Genomic DNA, 18,087 nt, shown 5'->3' with positions numbered 1-18,087 from the left:
ATGATCAGTTAGGAAGAGAGAAATGATGTGTGAGCATCTGGCTACTGCAGCCTACTGATGGGGACAGTCCCAGGGGCGGGCCTGGGGTGAGGGGGGGCAGCCTCAAGGACCCCCCAGGACATCTGCCACTGGCAAACAGGAAGAGAGCCACACGCTGGCAACGGGTGGTCTAGTTTGAGTCCCATGCTGTTCCTCACTAGCTACGTGACCTAAACAAGTCCTTCCCGTTCTCTCGGCCTCCTTTTTTCCCCGTGTGTATAAAATAGAGCCTGGATGGAACGGTCTCTAAGGGCCCTTCTTGCTCCAACATTCCGTGACTTCTCTGACACTGGTTTGATTTCTTTTTCTCTGTAGTGGGAGAGGGAGAGGCCCACCCACCCACCTGCTTATCTGTAGCCTCTATGTTCTCACACTGCCCTCTGCTGGCCGTTATGAAAAGTGCCACCGATAGCTTCTTTGGAGGAAAACAAGCGAACAAACCAAAAAAAGCACTTCATCATTGATTTAGTATTAAGCGTCAGCAGTCCACTGGGCATGGTGACAGAAAGCCTGTGCATTGGAGACGAGGGAAAAGATCATACAGCTATAGGCACAGAGTAAGCATAGCTAGAGATGGCTGACAGAACAGCCCAAGAAAGAAATGTCTCTCTCAATTTTTTTCTTTGCCATCTTCGTCTGTTCATGGTGCTCTGTGCCACTGTATGAAAGAAAGGACCTCAGTGGATAGGAAGCCTCCTTGTCTCGTATCCTAGGACTGCAGGCTCCAGAAGGGCCTGGCACCACACTAAAGAGGAAGTTCTGGGCCAACGGCGCCTCAGAGGCCTTAAGACATCCCGCAGGCCCTGCTTCTGTCTGAGAGGTTTCTAGCCGGGACCAGCCCAGAAGTACACCTTCCTCCAAGGGGTACCATTTCAAATGCCCCTTTGGAAAAAGAATTCGAATTCAAAGAATCCATGAGCTCTTTCAGAGACTCACTTTAAGCTCTCTGACTGGAACGGAGGAGTCATCTGTGTGGCTATGGTAAATTCAGCCTGCCCTCCCAGCCAAGAGAAAGGGAGCGGGCCGTGGAAGCCTGCCTTTTCTGGATGGAATCAGATTTCCTGTTAAATCCAGCCAGAGAATTGCCTCACTCCTATGTCTCTTTGCTTATTCTCGCTGAGTGTGCACTCACAAAGGCAAGAGACCGGGGCTGGAGTGTGCCAGCCCCTATGCCCACATCAGGCACTGCTCGGGCTCTAGTGATGTGAGCGAGATGGGAATTGGGCCACGCCACAGTCTGCCCTCTCAGTAGCTGTTCAACGGTTTATCATGCTCTCCCCTCCCCTCCCTTGATGCGCGAAAGCTTTGGGCAGGGCTCAGATTTGGGTCAAGCATTCAGTGCCCTGACTGCATCTCCTTTGCTAGTAATAACATGGTCTCGCCAAAACTATCGTGCCTCTCATCCTCCCACCAACCAGTCCTTTCCTCCCCCAACAGCTGGTTCTTATCTGTCTCCCTTGTTCCAGCCTCAGGCAGGCTGCCCTGGCCTCATGCTCTCACACACACATACACACACGCGCGCGCGCGCACGGGTTCTCCCGAACACTTGTTGATGAGTTTCAGCCCTGAAACACTGCCTTCCTCCCATCCCTCCTGTGTCCCCAAACCTCTAAGGGTTCCCTATTTCCTGCCACATCAAGTCTTCAACTTCCCTGCCTTGCTTTCCAGGCCTACTTCAGCTGGGGCCCACTCAGCCTTTCCAGTGTGGCCCGTGACTCCCCTGAGCCGTGGACAGAATGTAAGCATTCCACAAACCCTCCATGGCCAACCCTGCCTTTGTGTTCCCGCAGCACTTCTGCTCCATTCCGGACTTGAACTGTTTGCAATGGTTTTGTGTACATTAGTCTTGAAAGCTAGGCCCACATTTTAGACTTCTTTGTTAATCCTCAACCACAACCCAGCACTATTTTTTTAAGTGTTGTTCTTTTACTTTTTAGTTGTGTGTGTGTATATACAGCGAAAATTTATAAGAGTAATAAATAAGAGAATCATTGTAAACAGAAGACCAACCAACAGGAGGTAAGAGCATAAAAAGTAAAAGTTAACCTCCCACCCCATCATTCTCAGAAATAAGCCTGTTAAGCATTCTGCAGCCTAGCACCCTCTGTAGGTTGCGTGTTACGGGTCGGGAAAGTTTGATTGGTGGGTGGCAGCCGCAGAGAATTGCATCTCCTTGGGAAGAGCATCTTTTACTTCTTTGCAAGAGTCCCAGGTCTTCGTGGGCCTGATTGACATTTGCGTCTCCAGTACGTGACTCTAACCACTGCATAAAGCATCTGTCCTCTTCTCAGCCCTTTCAAAAGTAAATCTTGAAGGTGAATATTAAAGGGCATGTTTAATGGACTTTTCTCAGAGTTTTGCACAGGTTTGTAGGAAATTGCGGACAGTCGGTAAAAGGGGCTAAGGGGCAGAGATGGAAGTGTTTATGAAAACAGGCTTTCTACCTGATATGGTGTTGTGTTCTCTGAGAGTTAATGCACATTACTAATGGTTTTCATTTTTCTGCCAAGAAAATTCAGTCCCTTCTGGGATTTGTTCTAAACAGACTAGCCGGCCTCTGTTGCACCCACTGGGGTTAATTCTCTATCTCGGTCAGCTAGAAAATGTCAGCATGAACTCTCAGACTTAATTGTTACAGACACTTTATCACCAGGGCATTCAAAATCCTCAGGCTTCTCCCTCTTGCTATCATAATTGATACTAAATGGATATTCTCAGGCTTCTTGGATTTTACACATTCAACACTGTACAGATGGCGGGGGCACAGGGGCCTAGAGAGGGAGCAAATAAACAATGTGTGTGTGTTCGCTGTGTCTGTTTCTAGTTGCAGTGCTGGGGTTCTGGGAACCGCCGTCAAAGATAAGCTGACAGGTTGGTCAACCGTAGGTTTCTGGGTTCTCCTCCCTCTGGCCCACCGAGGCAGTGTTCTCCGGGCACAGCCATTTCCGGGCTTCACTGCAAGCATGCGGTTGGCCATTTGGACATGGGTTCGAAAACGTCCCGATGCTCTCCAGAGTTCTGTTCTTTCACTCTTCTGATGGCCTAGCATTAACAGGAAGAGGACAATATTATCCAGCCTGAATAACTAATCTCCTAAGAAGTACAAAGTTGAAGGATCTTGGCACACATGAATCTTATTAAATGTGCTTATAAAATATGTTCTATCCAAATAAGCTTAGCAGCCCCTAAAATAGCCTGTTCTGAGCCGTGTCTGGAACTCTGACATGCTTCATAGGTCTCTAAGCCAAAATTAGTTAGCGAAGTGATGACAGTGTTCTTTGTGCATGGGAAAATGGGAAGCGGGGATGGTAAGTCCTCTGTTGACTAATCGTACTCCTTCTGTCCATCTTAGGGGCGACCAGGACCAATTGGAATTCAAGGTCCAGTGGGTCCTCAAGGATTTCCTGGCCCTAGTGGTTTATCAGGGTTGAAAGGAGAGAGGGGCTCCCCAGGACCTCTGGGACCGTATGGACCAAAAGGAGATAAGGTAAGAACACCAAAGCTTGATTTTTCCTTTGACTCATGGGCTGTGAGTGTGAAGGTAAAAGGTTCTAAATCTCAGTTCTGTTTATTTATGGAAAGGATACTAATCCCAGATACCTTGGTGCCAGGCTACATACTTTAATAAGAGACAGGCTGGGTGTTGTGCTGCTACAGCCCATTTTTGGAGAGATTCCCATAGCCAGCAAGTCAGAAAGTGCATGTATAAGCTATTTGCTAGACAAGTGGGCTGACCGTGGTGGGAAGTCATGTGGGTTTGAACTGGGCATGGGTCAGGAGGCCAATCAACAGGGCAGCAAAGGAATCCAAGCGAAGGGAACGGGATGCAAGGGGTCAGGATGCTTGGAAACCAGCTGGGCCACAAATATAGGGAAAGAGATGCAAGAAAGATTGGTCATGTCATGGCGGCTGGCTGACTGAGGTTAGCAGTTCAGTTTATGTTATCTGCCGATTTTAATCACCTCCTATTCACCCCATTGGCGAGGGAGGGATTCCTACTCTAGGGTCCTGGGGATGGCCAAAGATATGACACCTGACACTGGACAGAAGAGATCAACAACAGGTTTATTAGTCACATAAACTCACAGCACAGGGGAGGAGGACATCACACCCCATGCAGGGCCACACAGGGCTTGCGCTCTGGAACAGAATGAGCCACAGGGGGCTGTGAGAAGCAGACTTTTGTCATGTCAACAGGGTGAGTGCCCCTTGATTCTCGAGGGAGAGTATGACTGGCTTGTTTGAATAATTCAGTGGGCCAGCAGGGGACGGAAACCCACTACTCAGGAATAAGCGAGAACTGCACCTGGTCTTTTTAATAAGAAGGGTCGTTTGCCCAAGAGACCTTATCTTCAGAAGCAGAGTGGAGAAGTGAACTTTTGCTTAGGCCATTTGAGGCCCTCCCAGTTTTCCCAGATGTCAAGGCAGCATGTAATATTGAGCCTTATTTTTAGGTCTTACACCACGTCGTCTAAGACAAGAACTGTCCGAGACCTTAGGTAGAGGCTAGTGATTGCTTGGAAGTGGAATAGGGAGCAAGGTGGTGCAATGTGGGGAGGGAGGTACAAAATACTTCTTAACGACTTAGGTCATGAATCACATGAACAAACCCACTTCATCTAATGGAGATCAGTTATATCATCTCTTACATTCCTCTCCCTACTCCTTTTCTTAGGGTCCCATGGGAGTTCCTGGCTTTCTTGGCATCAATGGGATTCCGGTGAGTGTGTTCATAGAAGCATTTTTGAAATTTATTTTATTGGAGTATAGTTGATTTACAGTGTTGTGTTAGTTTCTGGTGTACAGCAAAATGATTCAGTTATACATATATATATATACATTTTTTTCGTATTCTTTTCCATGATGGTGTATCACAGGATACTGAATATAGTTCCCCGTGCTCTACAGTAGGACCTGGTTGTGTATCCATTGCACAGAGGCATTTTTAATACAACCTCTAGGTTCTGCCTCATAGCTCAAGCACTTTGGCCTTAACAACATCCTGTCTCAGGCACACATGCCCAGGGTCAAGTGTTGAGATGTGCGTGGTAAGGCTTAAAGGGCCGTGCTCATCCACAGTTTCCTTGGGATTCAGTTACGGGCAGAGCTAAGCCATATGGTTGGGGGATGCAGAGACATGTGCAGACATAGAAGACCATCAGTATCTTAGCCAAAATGAGTTAGGTCTTATGGCTTGAGGAGCTTTCATTGGGGATGAGGGACTGGTGTGAAGATAGTGCCACATTAGAGCACATACATCCTCATTATAAGAAAATTAAGGGGGTTCATGAAATTAGATAGAAAAATACTTAGTGATACCTTAATACATTTAATTTTAATAATTTCTTTCTTCAGCCTTATTTCAGAGTGAATTTCCCTTTAGTTGTTTTTTTTCTTTTTGACTCTTAAATACAATTTTTAAAGGTTGCTTTTTATTTACAGTTATTACAGCACATTGGCTATATTGCCTGTGTTGTACAATACATCCTTGAGCCTGTCTTACACCCAATAGTTTGTACCTCCCACTCCCCCATCCCCTATAGTGCCCCTCCCTTCCCCCACCAGTAACCACTAGTTTGTTCTCTGTATCTGTGAGTCTGCTTCCTTTTTGTTATATTCACTAGTCTGTTGTATTTTTTAGATTCCACATATAATTGACATCGTACGGTATTTGTCTTTCTCTGTCTGCCTTATTTCACTTAGCATAACACCCTGCAAGTCCATCCATGTTGCTTTAAATGGCAAAATTTCGGTCTTTTTTATGGCTGAGTGGTATTCCATTGTGGTATATATATATCACATCTTCTTTATCCATTCATCTGTTGATGGACACTTAGGTTGCTTCCATATCTTGGCAATTGTAAATAATGCTGCTATGAACATTGGGGTGCATGTATCTTTTTGAATTAGTGTTTTTGTTTTTTTCGGATATATACCCAGGAGTGGAATTGCTGGGTCATATGATAGTTCTATTTTTATTTTTTTGAGAAACCTCCGTACCATTTTCCACAGTGGCTGCACCAGTTTACATTCCCACCAACAGTGTAGGTGGGCTCCCTTTTCTCTACATCCTTGTCAACATTTGTTATTTGTGTTCTTTTTGAGGATAGCCATTCTGATAGATGTGAGGTCATACCTCACTGTGGTTTTGATTTGCATTTCCTGATGATTAGTGACGTTGAGCATTTTTTCACGTGCCTGTTGGCCATCTGCATTTCTTCTTTGGAAAAATGTCTGTTCGGTTCTTCTGCCCATTTTTTAATTGGGTTGTTTGTTCTTTTGATATTGAGTTGTATGAGCTGTTTATATATGTTGGATATTACCCCCTTATCAGTCATATCATTTTCAAATATCTTCTCCCATTCATTAGGTTGTTTTTTTGCTTTGTTGATGGTTTTTACAAAGTGGCTACTCCTAAGATCACTTGGAGACAGCCTCTTCCATTCATCCTGAGGAACTGGCTTTGCTGGAGATAAGTGGGGAGTCTGGAGCTTGCAGACATCTCCTTTTCCCATTCCATCCAGCTCAATCCCTTAGTTCCTCCATTTTCACCCAATATCCCTACTTATCCTGCCACTGGAGGTTGCATGGTAACATTTCTCCAGCCTTTAAGATACCGTATTTGGAACTTACTGCTATCACTTTTTAGTTATATCCTTCAGCACTTCTCTATATATTTAATCTTTAGCCTGGACTGTGTTTGCCTCTAGCAGTGGTTTTCAACCTTAAGAGAAGAACCAAATCTTGTGTAGAAGCTCAGCATATATAGAACAGGAAAAAATGGAGCTCCTCCATTTGAGGGAAGTCCTACATCATACCTTTATCTTTCAAACAACCTCTATGGGGTTCTTTTGAATCATATCAAAGCAGTTTGGTAAACTCTTGACTTAACAACTTCTTGTGTTACGCTACATAATCATCTAGTATCAGCTAAGGGGGTTCGAATTTCTTTGTGCCAATCTATAGGTATTTCTTGAGTACCCGCTATGTGCTAGCACTCTACTATGGGAATACAAAAAAGGCATATGGCTCTGCCCTCAAAGATATTATCGTCTGATTCACTTTTTCCCCAGATCTCGTATACATTTGTGGATTTGGAGAATAGAAGGCTCACTTAGCTTGTACTTGTTATACGTATCAACAAATCGGCCATCATATTTCTGCCTGTTATTCAACTGCAGAGTCTGAAAAATGCCCAGGAAGGGGCCAGTGGGGAAATAAGTGGATGGGGTTGGCCACCCTTTTACGCCATCCGCTGGCGTTTTCTCATGTCTGTGTTCGATGACCGCGTCGTCCAGAGTCTCCACTCAGAATGTGTATCTTGTGGGAACCAATGGGTGAGGGAAACTAGCAAACTGGAGGCCACCTCTTCCATTCATCCTGCAGAGCTGGCTTCACCAGAGATGAGTGGAGCATTTGAAGCTCGCAACAGTACCTTACCCTTCCTCCTGTAGTCTCTTTTTAATGGGGGCTGGAAGGAAATCCTGTGAAGCAGAGGCTGATTCCAGTTCTGAGCTGGAACCCACCCCAGAGTCCAGCTGGACACTTCTGCCTCCAACTTGTGGCCAACAGGGCCAGAGGGCGTCTAGAAATTGACCACTTCTCTTTGAGGGCTTCGTTGCTTGGGAGAATGAGTCGCAGCTGTCCAGATTGCTCCAAATGAGTGCGCTGCTCCCAGTAGAAGTCCCCACTCCCTTGGCCCTTTGCTTGGCCCTTCCCTTGACCTAAGGTTGCACATTTTTTCTTTTGACTTTCAATCGCTTTAGCTTCAGGCTCCAAGCCTCACTTACTCTAAGAAATTATTATCCCCTGTTCCCTCCCTCTCTTCCAGCTATTCATGATGTATTAATGAGCACCTCCTGTTGACAGCTTACCTCTCCTTTCCATCTCTATTCTTCCAGGAGTCTTTGGTGTCTGTCCCACACACTCTAGCTCCTTATTACATATGGTGCATGGTATTTATTGACTGTCTTGTACGATAGCCTTATCTAGCTCCTTGAAAGCACAGAGTCTGTCTTCTGCTCCTCTCAGAGGCCTCAGAGACCCCAGGGCTAAATTCAGCATAGAGCAGGAACTCCAGAAACATTGGGGGGACTGAATCCAACCTCTAGTGCCTATAGAAGCAGCAGTTCTCAGACTGGCAAGACTCCCTCAGACTGAGGAAAACACAGATACCCTCAGCCCAGTCAGACTAATGATTTTGCCCAACTCTCAGGAGCACTTTATTAAGCCATTTGGCTAAAACCAACAGCTTCCCCAAAACACATCTTACTAAACTGGATCACTGCACAAATCTGGTTTCCCCTCTTGATACTGGCGGACCGCTCACATCTGTGTCACTGGTTTTGGTCCCAGTTGAGAGTGAACAAACAAGCAGTCATCAAGGTATTCAACATTAAAACAACGTGGACGAGGGGCGGTAGGGCTGTGGCTTTTAACGATATCACAGCTGTGAGTTGGGCTGTTGGCACCCACAAGAAATGGAGGGTGAGCCGATGTTTTCAGTTCAAACAAGTTGGAAGCAGAAGTTTTCAAGTTGTCCTTTGCAATTTATGTTTAGCTTTTCCCATGGAGTCAATCTCAAACATTTCCCCGCCTAGAGACTCATAAATGAATACACGAGGTTTGTATCTTCAAAGTGACCGTGTACCACTCACCAAATGGAAACTTTTCCTTTGCATTCTGGGTTCTGAGGAACATTGCTTTTCTGGAATACAGCAGATCCACCTATTCTGTGTGTTCAATCCCCTGTGATTATATAGAACCGTGGTTTTCTCTCTCAAAGAGCTGCATTCCCTTGGAGAGCTGGCACACACATATGTAAAGTCATTATCTCTACCCAGAAAGGGCAAAACCAAGGTCCCAGGACTAAGGAAGATCCCTAGTACTGAGCCAGCCTGTTGTCCTGTCTTAACTCATCTCTGTTACCCAGTTGAGAGATAACCCCTAGCAAACTTGGCCGGGACATTTAAAAATGGTGATTAGGATCCCAGGAAGAAAGAGACACTCCACCTGAAGGGGTCGACTAAATAGAGTTAAGTGAAGGGCTTATTTAAAGGATGCAAGCAGGGTTAAGGGAAACAACAGTGCAGGGTGAAGCAACCAGCACAAAGCTGTTACCACCCCTAGTCCCAAAGGGGAAAGGAGGAGTGGTAATACTGGAACCCTGTAAGACCTGGAGCCATGGAATAACAGTTGCCCAGTGGGAGCTAAGATTATAGAGAAATGTGGCCATTGCCAGAAATATAGCCAAGGAGGGAGGGCATGGGAGAAATAAACAATCTGTGCTCGTCCTTCTCGTGCTCTCCCATCTCCTGCTTGTGCCTCCCAGTGACCAAATATAATTGGAAGACAGAGGGAAAGGGAGCCTAGACAGTACCATCCATGAAGGTCAGCCTCCCAAGGCACAGATCTAGGGAAGGTAGAGTGTAGATCTTCAGGGCAAACAGGAATAGCCATCTCATTTGGTAACAAAATGTTGATGACTCTAGTAAGCTGTCTCAGTTTCCCCAGTGCAAATAAAACTCCTCACCTGAGTCTGGAGAGGCACAGCTTATAACAGGTTTATTGCAAAGATATGTTTATTGACCACTCTTCTGGACTCTGCATTCCGTAAGTCCAGCAGTCTAGACTCATACTCTTGCATTAACATTATCATCTATCTCCTACAACTATAACAGCAATGAAAATGAAACAGAATTCTGTGGAGCGTTCTCACAATAAGCATTTGACAAAAGGTTGTTTCCTCTAATAATTTGAAAAGTTGATTTTTGAACACATGGCATGTTTCCCTCAAATCATTAAATATATACACATATATATTATACATATATGTATATATTTTTTAAAGCCAAATAAAATATATGTATATACATGTATATATATGTGTATGTATGTGTGTGTGTGTGTCTATATATATATTACATATATATATATATATATATATGGCTTTTAAAAGTGTGTATGGGAGGGTGGGAGTCTACCTTTTATTGACCCATCTAGATTTTTGGTCTTTCAGGTCATCTCTTTGTTCCATACCCGACACACAGCCTGCTTTTGATAGATTGAAAAAGATATATTTCCTAAGAGGTAGATTCTATGCACCAAGGAAGCACAGAATTATTGAATTCAGACACCAACTGTATGTGAATGATTACTGATCCCCCAGCAAAACAACTGCCTCAGTAATGAGTATGAAGAAGAGAAGATACAGTTCCTTGACTGAAGCAATAGCATGACGTGAGATAATGACAAAATAAGGTCATTATTTTGTCAAGTGTGGTTCTTCCTTGACTTGTTTATTTTTGACCAAGCAGCATTCAGGAGAGGTGGTGCTATGGAAACTCCTTCTGCTCTTGACCAAAATCCAGCCTCATTTCCCATGCAGAGCTTCCAATACAGAAAGCCGTGCCAGGCTGCCCAGGTTCCAGTCTGTTCTGAGGAATTCCCAAGGCCTGGCGTGATTCCCTGTTGGTAGCAGTCCAGCTGCCTGGCAGCTAAGCCCCATCTTAGTACATCTTAGTACATCTTTGTACTGAAGGAAGGTGAAGTTGCAGCACCCTGTGTAACCCATCTCTTCACGTTTGATCCCTTTGGTTTCAGCTTGGATCCTATTAAAACATCGATCTTTTGGGGAGGGGTAACACTGAGCTGTCATCAGCCACCTACACCTGAGTATAATGAACAGCAATGGCAGCAGAGGCGATGGGGCAAAGGGAGTGGGCAAGGAGCCAGAGTTTGACAGCATCCTTGACTTCTCTCACTGTGGAGCTTGTCGGAGTAGCCGAGAGTCCTGTGGCTGACTTGATCCCTTCTTTCTCTTTGAACAGGGCCACCCTGGACAGCCAGGACCCAGAGGCCCACCTGGCCTGGATGGCTGTAATGGAACTCAAGGAGCTGTTGGATTTCCAGGCCCTGATGGCTATCCCGGGCTTCTCGGACCACCCGTATGCTGCCAGATCTTTGTACATTATTTCAAATGTCTTTGCTTGCCTCCAAGTGTGCCCTATTTTCTGCTTCTCTGGAGAGCTCGTTAAGTAGCTGAGGGGCAACCACTGCAGGGAAGTGTACACATGCTACACTACTTTTAGGGTTTGGTTTTTTTTAATGATGCTTTTAGAGTTGGCAGGATTATGAAAAGACTGTAGTAAATTTCAGAGCAAAGTACACACTTGGGCTATTTGACGTTTTCCCACATTAGACGATATGGGGAGATGCAGTACTTGGAAGGCTTACATGGGATCATGGGAGCACTAACAGTGACCCAAAGGGCTTGGCAAGCTTGGTCTCTACCAGCGATTCTTAACCAGCGGTGATTTTGCCCTGGCCCCACCCCCGGGGACATTTGACAGTTATTATTGACACTTTTGGTCTTCATAACTGGGGGTGTGCTACTGGCACAGGATAGCCCCCCATCACAACATCAAGGAATCATCTGTCCCAAAGTATCAATAGTGAGAAATGGTTGAGAAATCCTGCTCTACACTGACGTAGTTTTCCCTCTTCCCGCCCGCTCCCCACATCACAACCCTCAGTTCTGGGATTGTTAAGACGTTTATTGGATCTTGGTGTCATCACTTTTATTTCATTCCATTCATCCAGATAGAGCTCAAATATTGGGATCTAAAAGATCTCTAAAAGATACCATGCCCTTGCAAGGCTACTTTTATGAGTGGCTGGAAAGAGAAAAATAACACATTTCAAGCCCATTCTCAACCTCATTTGAAATAATCTAAGAGAATAAGGGTGCTGATGTGATACATTTAGCTAGAAATTACACGATCTGTTAGACTCCGTAGCTACGTGAATTAATTGGCGTTTCACTGGAAGAGAATTGCCTTCAGTGACCAAGTTGTGGGTGTGAGTGCATACGTGAGAAGGTGAGACGGACAAAGCACAAGCACCAGATTGGCATAAGGACCTTCACAACTAAGGACCAAACCAATATACAGCAGGGAGTGGGGGAGAAAGATGTATTACCAACATAGTATGAGCTGGTTGAGTCACAGAGGCCTCCAAACACTGCCATGGCAACAGGGGAGGAAAACAAATCACATCTGTGTTAAGACAATGGAAATCCAGCAAAGTAAGGAATTACTGCCCCCAAGAGGGAGAAAAGAAATTTTGAGGTAATAAACAGCCCCTGACAGCCAAAGGACCAGGGTAAAACCTAATCCTGTCCCTAAACCTCCCCTTAAGCCTAAATAGGAACTTGGGTGTGTATTTTACTAAGCTGAACCTTACTAACCCTGCCGAATACTGAATGGATATCCTTTGAATCTTCTTTGATGAAAGTAGTGGCCATGAGAATAAGGGGAAATTGGAAGTGTTAGGAAAGAAGCTGGTTTGCGCTTCTGGAACCACATTGTACTTTTATTATACCTATGGACCTTGAACTCAGGAATCCATCATTCAATCAACGCTTCAGTCCCCAAAGCTTAGCCCTACCCCCAACACTAATCCCAACTTCCCCTTAGGTATAGGGATATTGATTTTCCCCAGGAGGCCAACATCTAGCAGACATTAGGTGGCATCTGCCACTGAGACATTAAAAAGTCTGGCTGACTGGATGGGTTGGGCATACTTTGAACTGTTTTCCATGTTAACAGTGAGGCACACCAGCCTCTTAGACAGGTGTAGAAACTGAAGTTATATGGTAGAAGCACAGGATGGAGATGGTTTTGTAGCTATATCTTAGACCAGGCGTCTGCAAACTGGCCCATGGGACCCTTGTCCCATGGCTTGTTTTTCCATTTTTAAAAGATTGTGAAGAAAAACAGAAGAATATGAAACAGAGCACAGATATGGCCCACACAGCCTATATTACTTACTATCTCGCTCTTTACAGAAAAAGTCCACTAACCTCTGTCCTAGACCTAGTCCCTGTCAGTGACTTGTACCTGTGAGATATGGAGCAGGTGAGCTATAGGCTTATAAACGGCATGTGTATTATATGTGGATGTTCAGATTGGTACTCTGAATGGATTCAAAGTCTACTTTCTAATCCCTTTACAGACTTCTGACTTGCTGGGGGAGCAGGCATGCAGCTCTGAGACACAGCACAGTTCAGGGGATGTACTTTGCCCCTTTAGCATGGCCAGCTGTGCCATAGAATAAGCCACATGGTTTCAGGCTCTTGCTTTTCCATCCTCTGTCTGATCAGATCACACTATTAACAATACTGTGTGTGTGTGTGTGTGTGTGTGTGTGTGTGTGTGTGCGTGCGTGCGTGCGTGCGTGCGTGCGTGCATTTCTTCACAAAATTTTCTTATTTTGCTCAGGGGCTTCCTGGTCAGAAAGGCTCTAAAGGTGAACCTATCCTTGCCCAAGGTAGTTTCAAAGGAATGAAGGTAAGAGCCTCTAAGGCAGACAGCTGAGTAGGCTATAAGCGGAGTTCCCCAGAGTGGAGCCCCACATCCAATGAAAACATTTCCAGAACTAGCATCTGTGTCTCTATTTAAGGAGCAGACCAAGCTGGATTTTAAAAGAATCCAGAGCTTTTTGTGGTGGAAACATTGACAGAAATGTTTGCAACCATACTGTCAAAAAGATTTGCTTTGTAAGATCTAGGCCAAAAATAGGGGACAGATCAGCAAACAAACTGTTTGCATGGGTGTCATTTTCCTTGACAAGCCGAGACACTTCCTGGAGGCAGATACCTTTTGTCTACTACAGAATCTTTGATGTCTGCATACCTTGGTTTGAAGCCATGTATGTCTCTGCCCATCTTAACATGGCCACCAGCCCAGGATCATGGCTCCGCCCTTTTCTGTACCTGCATACCAGCCATCACCCTCGCTGGGCCCCTGGCTATCTACAAAAGTTGCCCATCAACCCTGCAGCTGGCTGGAAACTTTCATCTCTTCCTGGAATTGACAAGAACCTTTTGTATTCTTGTGGCTGTATTTTTGATGTATGCTGCTTGGTATCCTGTGGGCCTTCAGTAAACTCTGGTGCCAAATGACTGACCCTAATCCCTTGCAGAGTGGGAAGGGAGCCCATCATTTCCCTGGGAGCAGACAGGAATCTATGTGTGCAACATCTGAGGGGAAGATGCACCCAAGCTCACTCAGCTGAAGATGGCACCTTTCTGTCTTCCACCCATGCACAGAGCCAGAAATATTGGAAACCACTTTGGAAGGCAGTGATGGGTGTGGGTAGCTGAGAGCTGTTGCTCATTTTACAGATAGAAAAACTGAGGTAGCCTGAGGCTATGTGACTCGCTCACAGGCACAAGCCAGCTTCCCCAAGAGCTAAAACCCAGGCAGTGCTCTTCCCAGGTTGCAGAGAGCTGATTTTTCACTGTAAGCCAAGCGGGGTAAGACTAGCAGGTGTCAGAATGTGACCATTGTTGTAGCAAACATTGATTAAATGGTTTTGCCAAAAACCAGAGAGACCCTGGACCCAGCGGAACACAGCAATTTCCACAAGATGGTTATATTACAGATTCATACGGTGACTTAAGATGCTGCAAAGTAATTAAAACGTAATCAGAGACTACATGCTCTATTGATTCTCCCTTGAAATGTCTGATTTGCGTTGTATACATATGGGCACAGATTCTCTGGGGGTGAAGGTACACTGGAAGGTAGCTTTGCTTTCCTCCAGAAAGAGCAGGAAAATCACCAGCCCGCAGAAGCAGTTTCTAATTGATAAGTTCCTAGCAAAGGTGAAAATTAATTAATCCAAGTAAAATATGAATTCCTGTTCAACCAAGGCTATAATATTTTTCTTCTAGAGTCTAGATTTTTCTTAGGAAAAAAAAAATAGATGGCTGAATCTCTCCAATTCATGCATTATTTAAAACACAAGACCTTGACAGAGGAGGCCCAAGCTTCAGTGATGCGTTTTTATGCCTATTGCATCTTAGGTCAGTTATCTGTGAAATACCACAAGCTTAATGTATTCATCTCTTCAATGTCCTGCCTTTGTCTGTTTCTCAGGGGGAGCCTGGGCTGCCCGGACTGGATGGAATCACTGTAAGTTGTTACCTATGTGTTGAGCTCCCAATGACCCCTTTTCATTCCTCTCTCCGGTGTTCGAAGGTCTTTGTAGAGCTTCTCAAGGACAATCCAGAGAGGTAAAGTAGAATAGATCACTCTATCGACATTTGCCAAATAAGAAAGTACTGAGAGGATGGACTGTCTACCTCCAGTGACATGGCAGGCTGGCTTTCAGACCTCTCGGCCAGGGACCTGCATCCTCCCTGGGACGTATTAGGAAAGAATTTTGCCTGTCATTTGGCAAGCATTTATTAAGTGTTTCCTGTGTGTTCAGAGTACTGTGGGTAAAATAAAAGAAGCAAAACACTCTTCTTTAAAAGGTATTCCACGTAGAAATTTTTTTTAGGGACTCAATAAGAGTGAGTCCATGAAAGGCCATGAGTTGTACTAATAAGAGCTTTGTTTTTCCTTGACTTTCCACATTGTCATCATTTTCCTTTGAAGTGGCTTCATAAAGGCCCCTTCTCTCCTCCTCTTTTCCTGTATCACGGTTCCTTCCTTTCTTCTTCCATTCCAGAACAGATACTGAGCAGAACAGATACTGAGCAAAGGGCTAGGAATGATCCCTGAGACAATTCAGACACGGTCTCTGCACACACACACAGCCACCTCCCACCCCAGGATGTGAAAAACTAGTAGGAATGTGGCGTAAGGATTCCACTGACGTCATCAAGAAAGAGATGCTGTCCACCTAAGGCTACATCATGAGACTTTCTCTCCCTCCTAAGTCTCAACTTCACTTAGCCTCTCCATCCCTTACCTAAGCACATATCACCTTATTCCTGCTCCCCAGCTTTAACAGGGCCACACATTTTCCCACACCATCTTGCTCTTCAGATTTCGTTCTCTTGCTTTCAATATTGTCATCATTCATTTCAAAATATTTTCTAGTTTCCCTTCGGATTTTTTCTTTGACCCATGGAGACTTGTGGCGTTTAATTTCCCCAAATTTGTGACTTTCCAGATATCTTTATATTATTGACTTCTAGTTTGATTTTATTGCAGTTAGAGAGCATATTCTGGATGATTTCAATGCTTTTATATTTGTTCAGTTTTATTTTATGGCCCAACCTATGGAACTATCTTGGTGAATGTTCCATATGTACTTGAAGAGACTATGTATTCAGCTGGTTGGGGCGAGTATAGATGTTAAAATCTCCATCTAGAATCATGAATTTATCTATTTCATCCCTCCCTCAGTAATTAATAGAACAACTAAACAAAATATAAACAGACCTAATGGATCTTCTTTGTCCTCACTGGTTTTTTTAATCTGTTTCTCCTTACAGTTCCATCAGTCTTTGCTTCATGTATTTTGAAGCTCTGCTAATAGGTGCATACACATCTAAGATAGATATAGATATATACATTTTCTATTTCTTCCTGATTCAGTCTTGGCAGGTTGTGCATTTCTTCCAGGTTGTCCATTTTATTGGCGTATAGTTGCTTGTAGTAATCCCTCGTGATCCTTTGTATTTCTGCAGTGTCAGTTTTTACTTCTCCTTTTTCATTTCTAATTTGGTTGATTTGAGTCCTCTCCCTCTTTTTCTTGATGAGTCTGGCTAATGGTTTATCAACTTTGTTTATCTTCTCAAAGAGCCAGCTTTTAGTTTTATTGATCTTTGCTATGGTTTTCTTTGTTTCTATTTCATTTATTTCTGCTCTGATCTTTATGATTTCTTTCCTTCTGCTAACTTTGGGTTTTGTTTGTTCTTCTTTCTCTGGTTCCTTTAGGTGTAAGGTTAGATTGTTTATTTGAGATTTTTCTTGTTTCTTGAGGTAGGATTGTATTGCTATAAACTTCCCTCTTAGAACTGCTTTTGCTGCATCCCATAGGTTTTGGGCCATCGTGTTTTCTCAGTTTTTAACTATCATGAATAAAGTTGCTATGAACATTCTTGTGCAATTCTTGTGGATATATTTTTTTTGAGAAACTGCCATACTTTTTTGACCTTGATAAAAACATGCCTCTCTAGGGCCCACAAGGAGCACCCGGATCTCCAGGAGCTGTGGGACCCATAGGACCACCAGGATTGCAAGTAAGAACCAGCTAAATCTACCACGTGTTCACAGCATTCACATGAATGCTTTCCCTACCAGGCCGTGAAGTAAATGTAAGCCGATGTAAATGTAGGCCCTCCTAGCAGAGAAAGGCAACTTCCATTCTAGGAGGTTAAAGTGAAGCATGCTCTTGTCAGGAGCTATTTGTTATCTTCTTTTATCAGAGTCTCTCTGACCATCCACTCTGTGCCTCCAAAGCCTCCTAGTCTAGCTCAACCTAAAGTATAGCCCAAGGATGGCTAATACCCGGTACATTTATTGTGACCTTCCACTCCCCTTACCCACGACAGACATTGCTAATTAATCACACCATTATCACCCACCCTGAACACAGAGGCAGCTTCAAAATCTTTCTCAGTACTTCACCTTGGAGAGCTCTTCCCACCTACCTATTTCCCATCACTGGCTATAGGAAGAGCATAGCCAGTCATCTGTGTGGTTCTGGGAAATCCACATCCCCAGATTGTTCTCTCTCCAATGTGTGAAATCCCACCACCACTGATTACTTTGGTCTACTTTCACCAAAAGTCATCATTTAAAAAGTGCTGGCCTAATGGGGAGAATGACACATGAAGTCTTCACTACCTTAGCATGAATGTGGTTATCAGGTCAACTGGGGAAATTTCAAAGGAGATTTTAAGAAAAGGAACCCAGGGAGAAGGAGCTAGAATCTGCTACACCAAAGCCAGACCACACCAAGGGGGTGGGGGACTTATCTTCAGTGACTCTCAACATGCCTAGATTCTTCGGGGCTGAAACTAAAAAGCGCTCTTTCCTTTCATTTTAAATCTAGGGTCCTCCAGGCCCCCCTGGTTTCCCTGGTCCTGATGTAAGTATACTTTGTCTTGGGGCATTTGACCTCCTACCGCTAAGTACTCTAGTTCCCCCAGAGATATTCTGGTCTGGTTAAACATACTTTCTGGTAAAAAAGACTGCATTCCAATTTAAGTTCCTGGAGGTTGTTTAGTAATTGATTTTGTTTTTC

At 44.4% G+C, this 18,087-nt stretch overlaps 1 protein-coding gene across 2 annotated transcripts in view; it reads left to right on the top strand.

Annotated features, from left to right (window-relative positions):
• The window catches only part of COL4A6 (collagen type IV alpha 6 chain), a 279,711-nt gene that overhangs the window by 210,875 nt on the left and 50,749 nt on the right, over positions 1-18,087 (top strand). For both annotated transcript variants that reach the window (XM_032620898.1, XM_032620899.1), the window contains exons 4-10: positions 3,392-3,526; positions 4,715-4,759; positions 10,869-10,985; positions 13,320-13,388; positions 14,982-15,017; positions 17,018-17,080; positions 17,896-17,931. In XM_032620898.1, the coding sequence (XP_032476789.1) occupies positions 3,392-3,526; positions 4,715-4,759; positions 10,869-10,985; positions 13,320-13,388; positions 14,982-15,017; positions 17,018-17,080; positions 17,896-17,931 (501 nt within the window). The remainder of the gene's footprint in view (positions 1-3,391; positions 3,527-4,714; positions 4,760-10,868; positions 10,986-13,319; positions 13,389-14,981; positions 15,018-17,017; positions 17,081-17,895; positions 17,932-18,087) is intronic.

The sequence above is a fragment of the Phocoena sinus genome, chromosome X (genome assembly GCF_008692025.1).
Source record: "Phocoena sinus isolate mPhoSin1 chromosome X, mPhoSin1.pri, whole genome shotgun sequence".
NCBI lineage: Eukaryota > Metazoa > Chordata > Mammalia > Artiodactyla > Phocoenidae > Phocoena > Phocoena sinus.
Note: the sequence above shows the minus strand (reverse complement) of the source record. Positions and strands in the feature narration are given on the sequence as shown.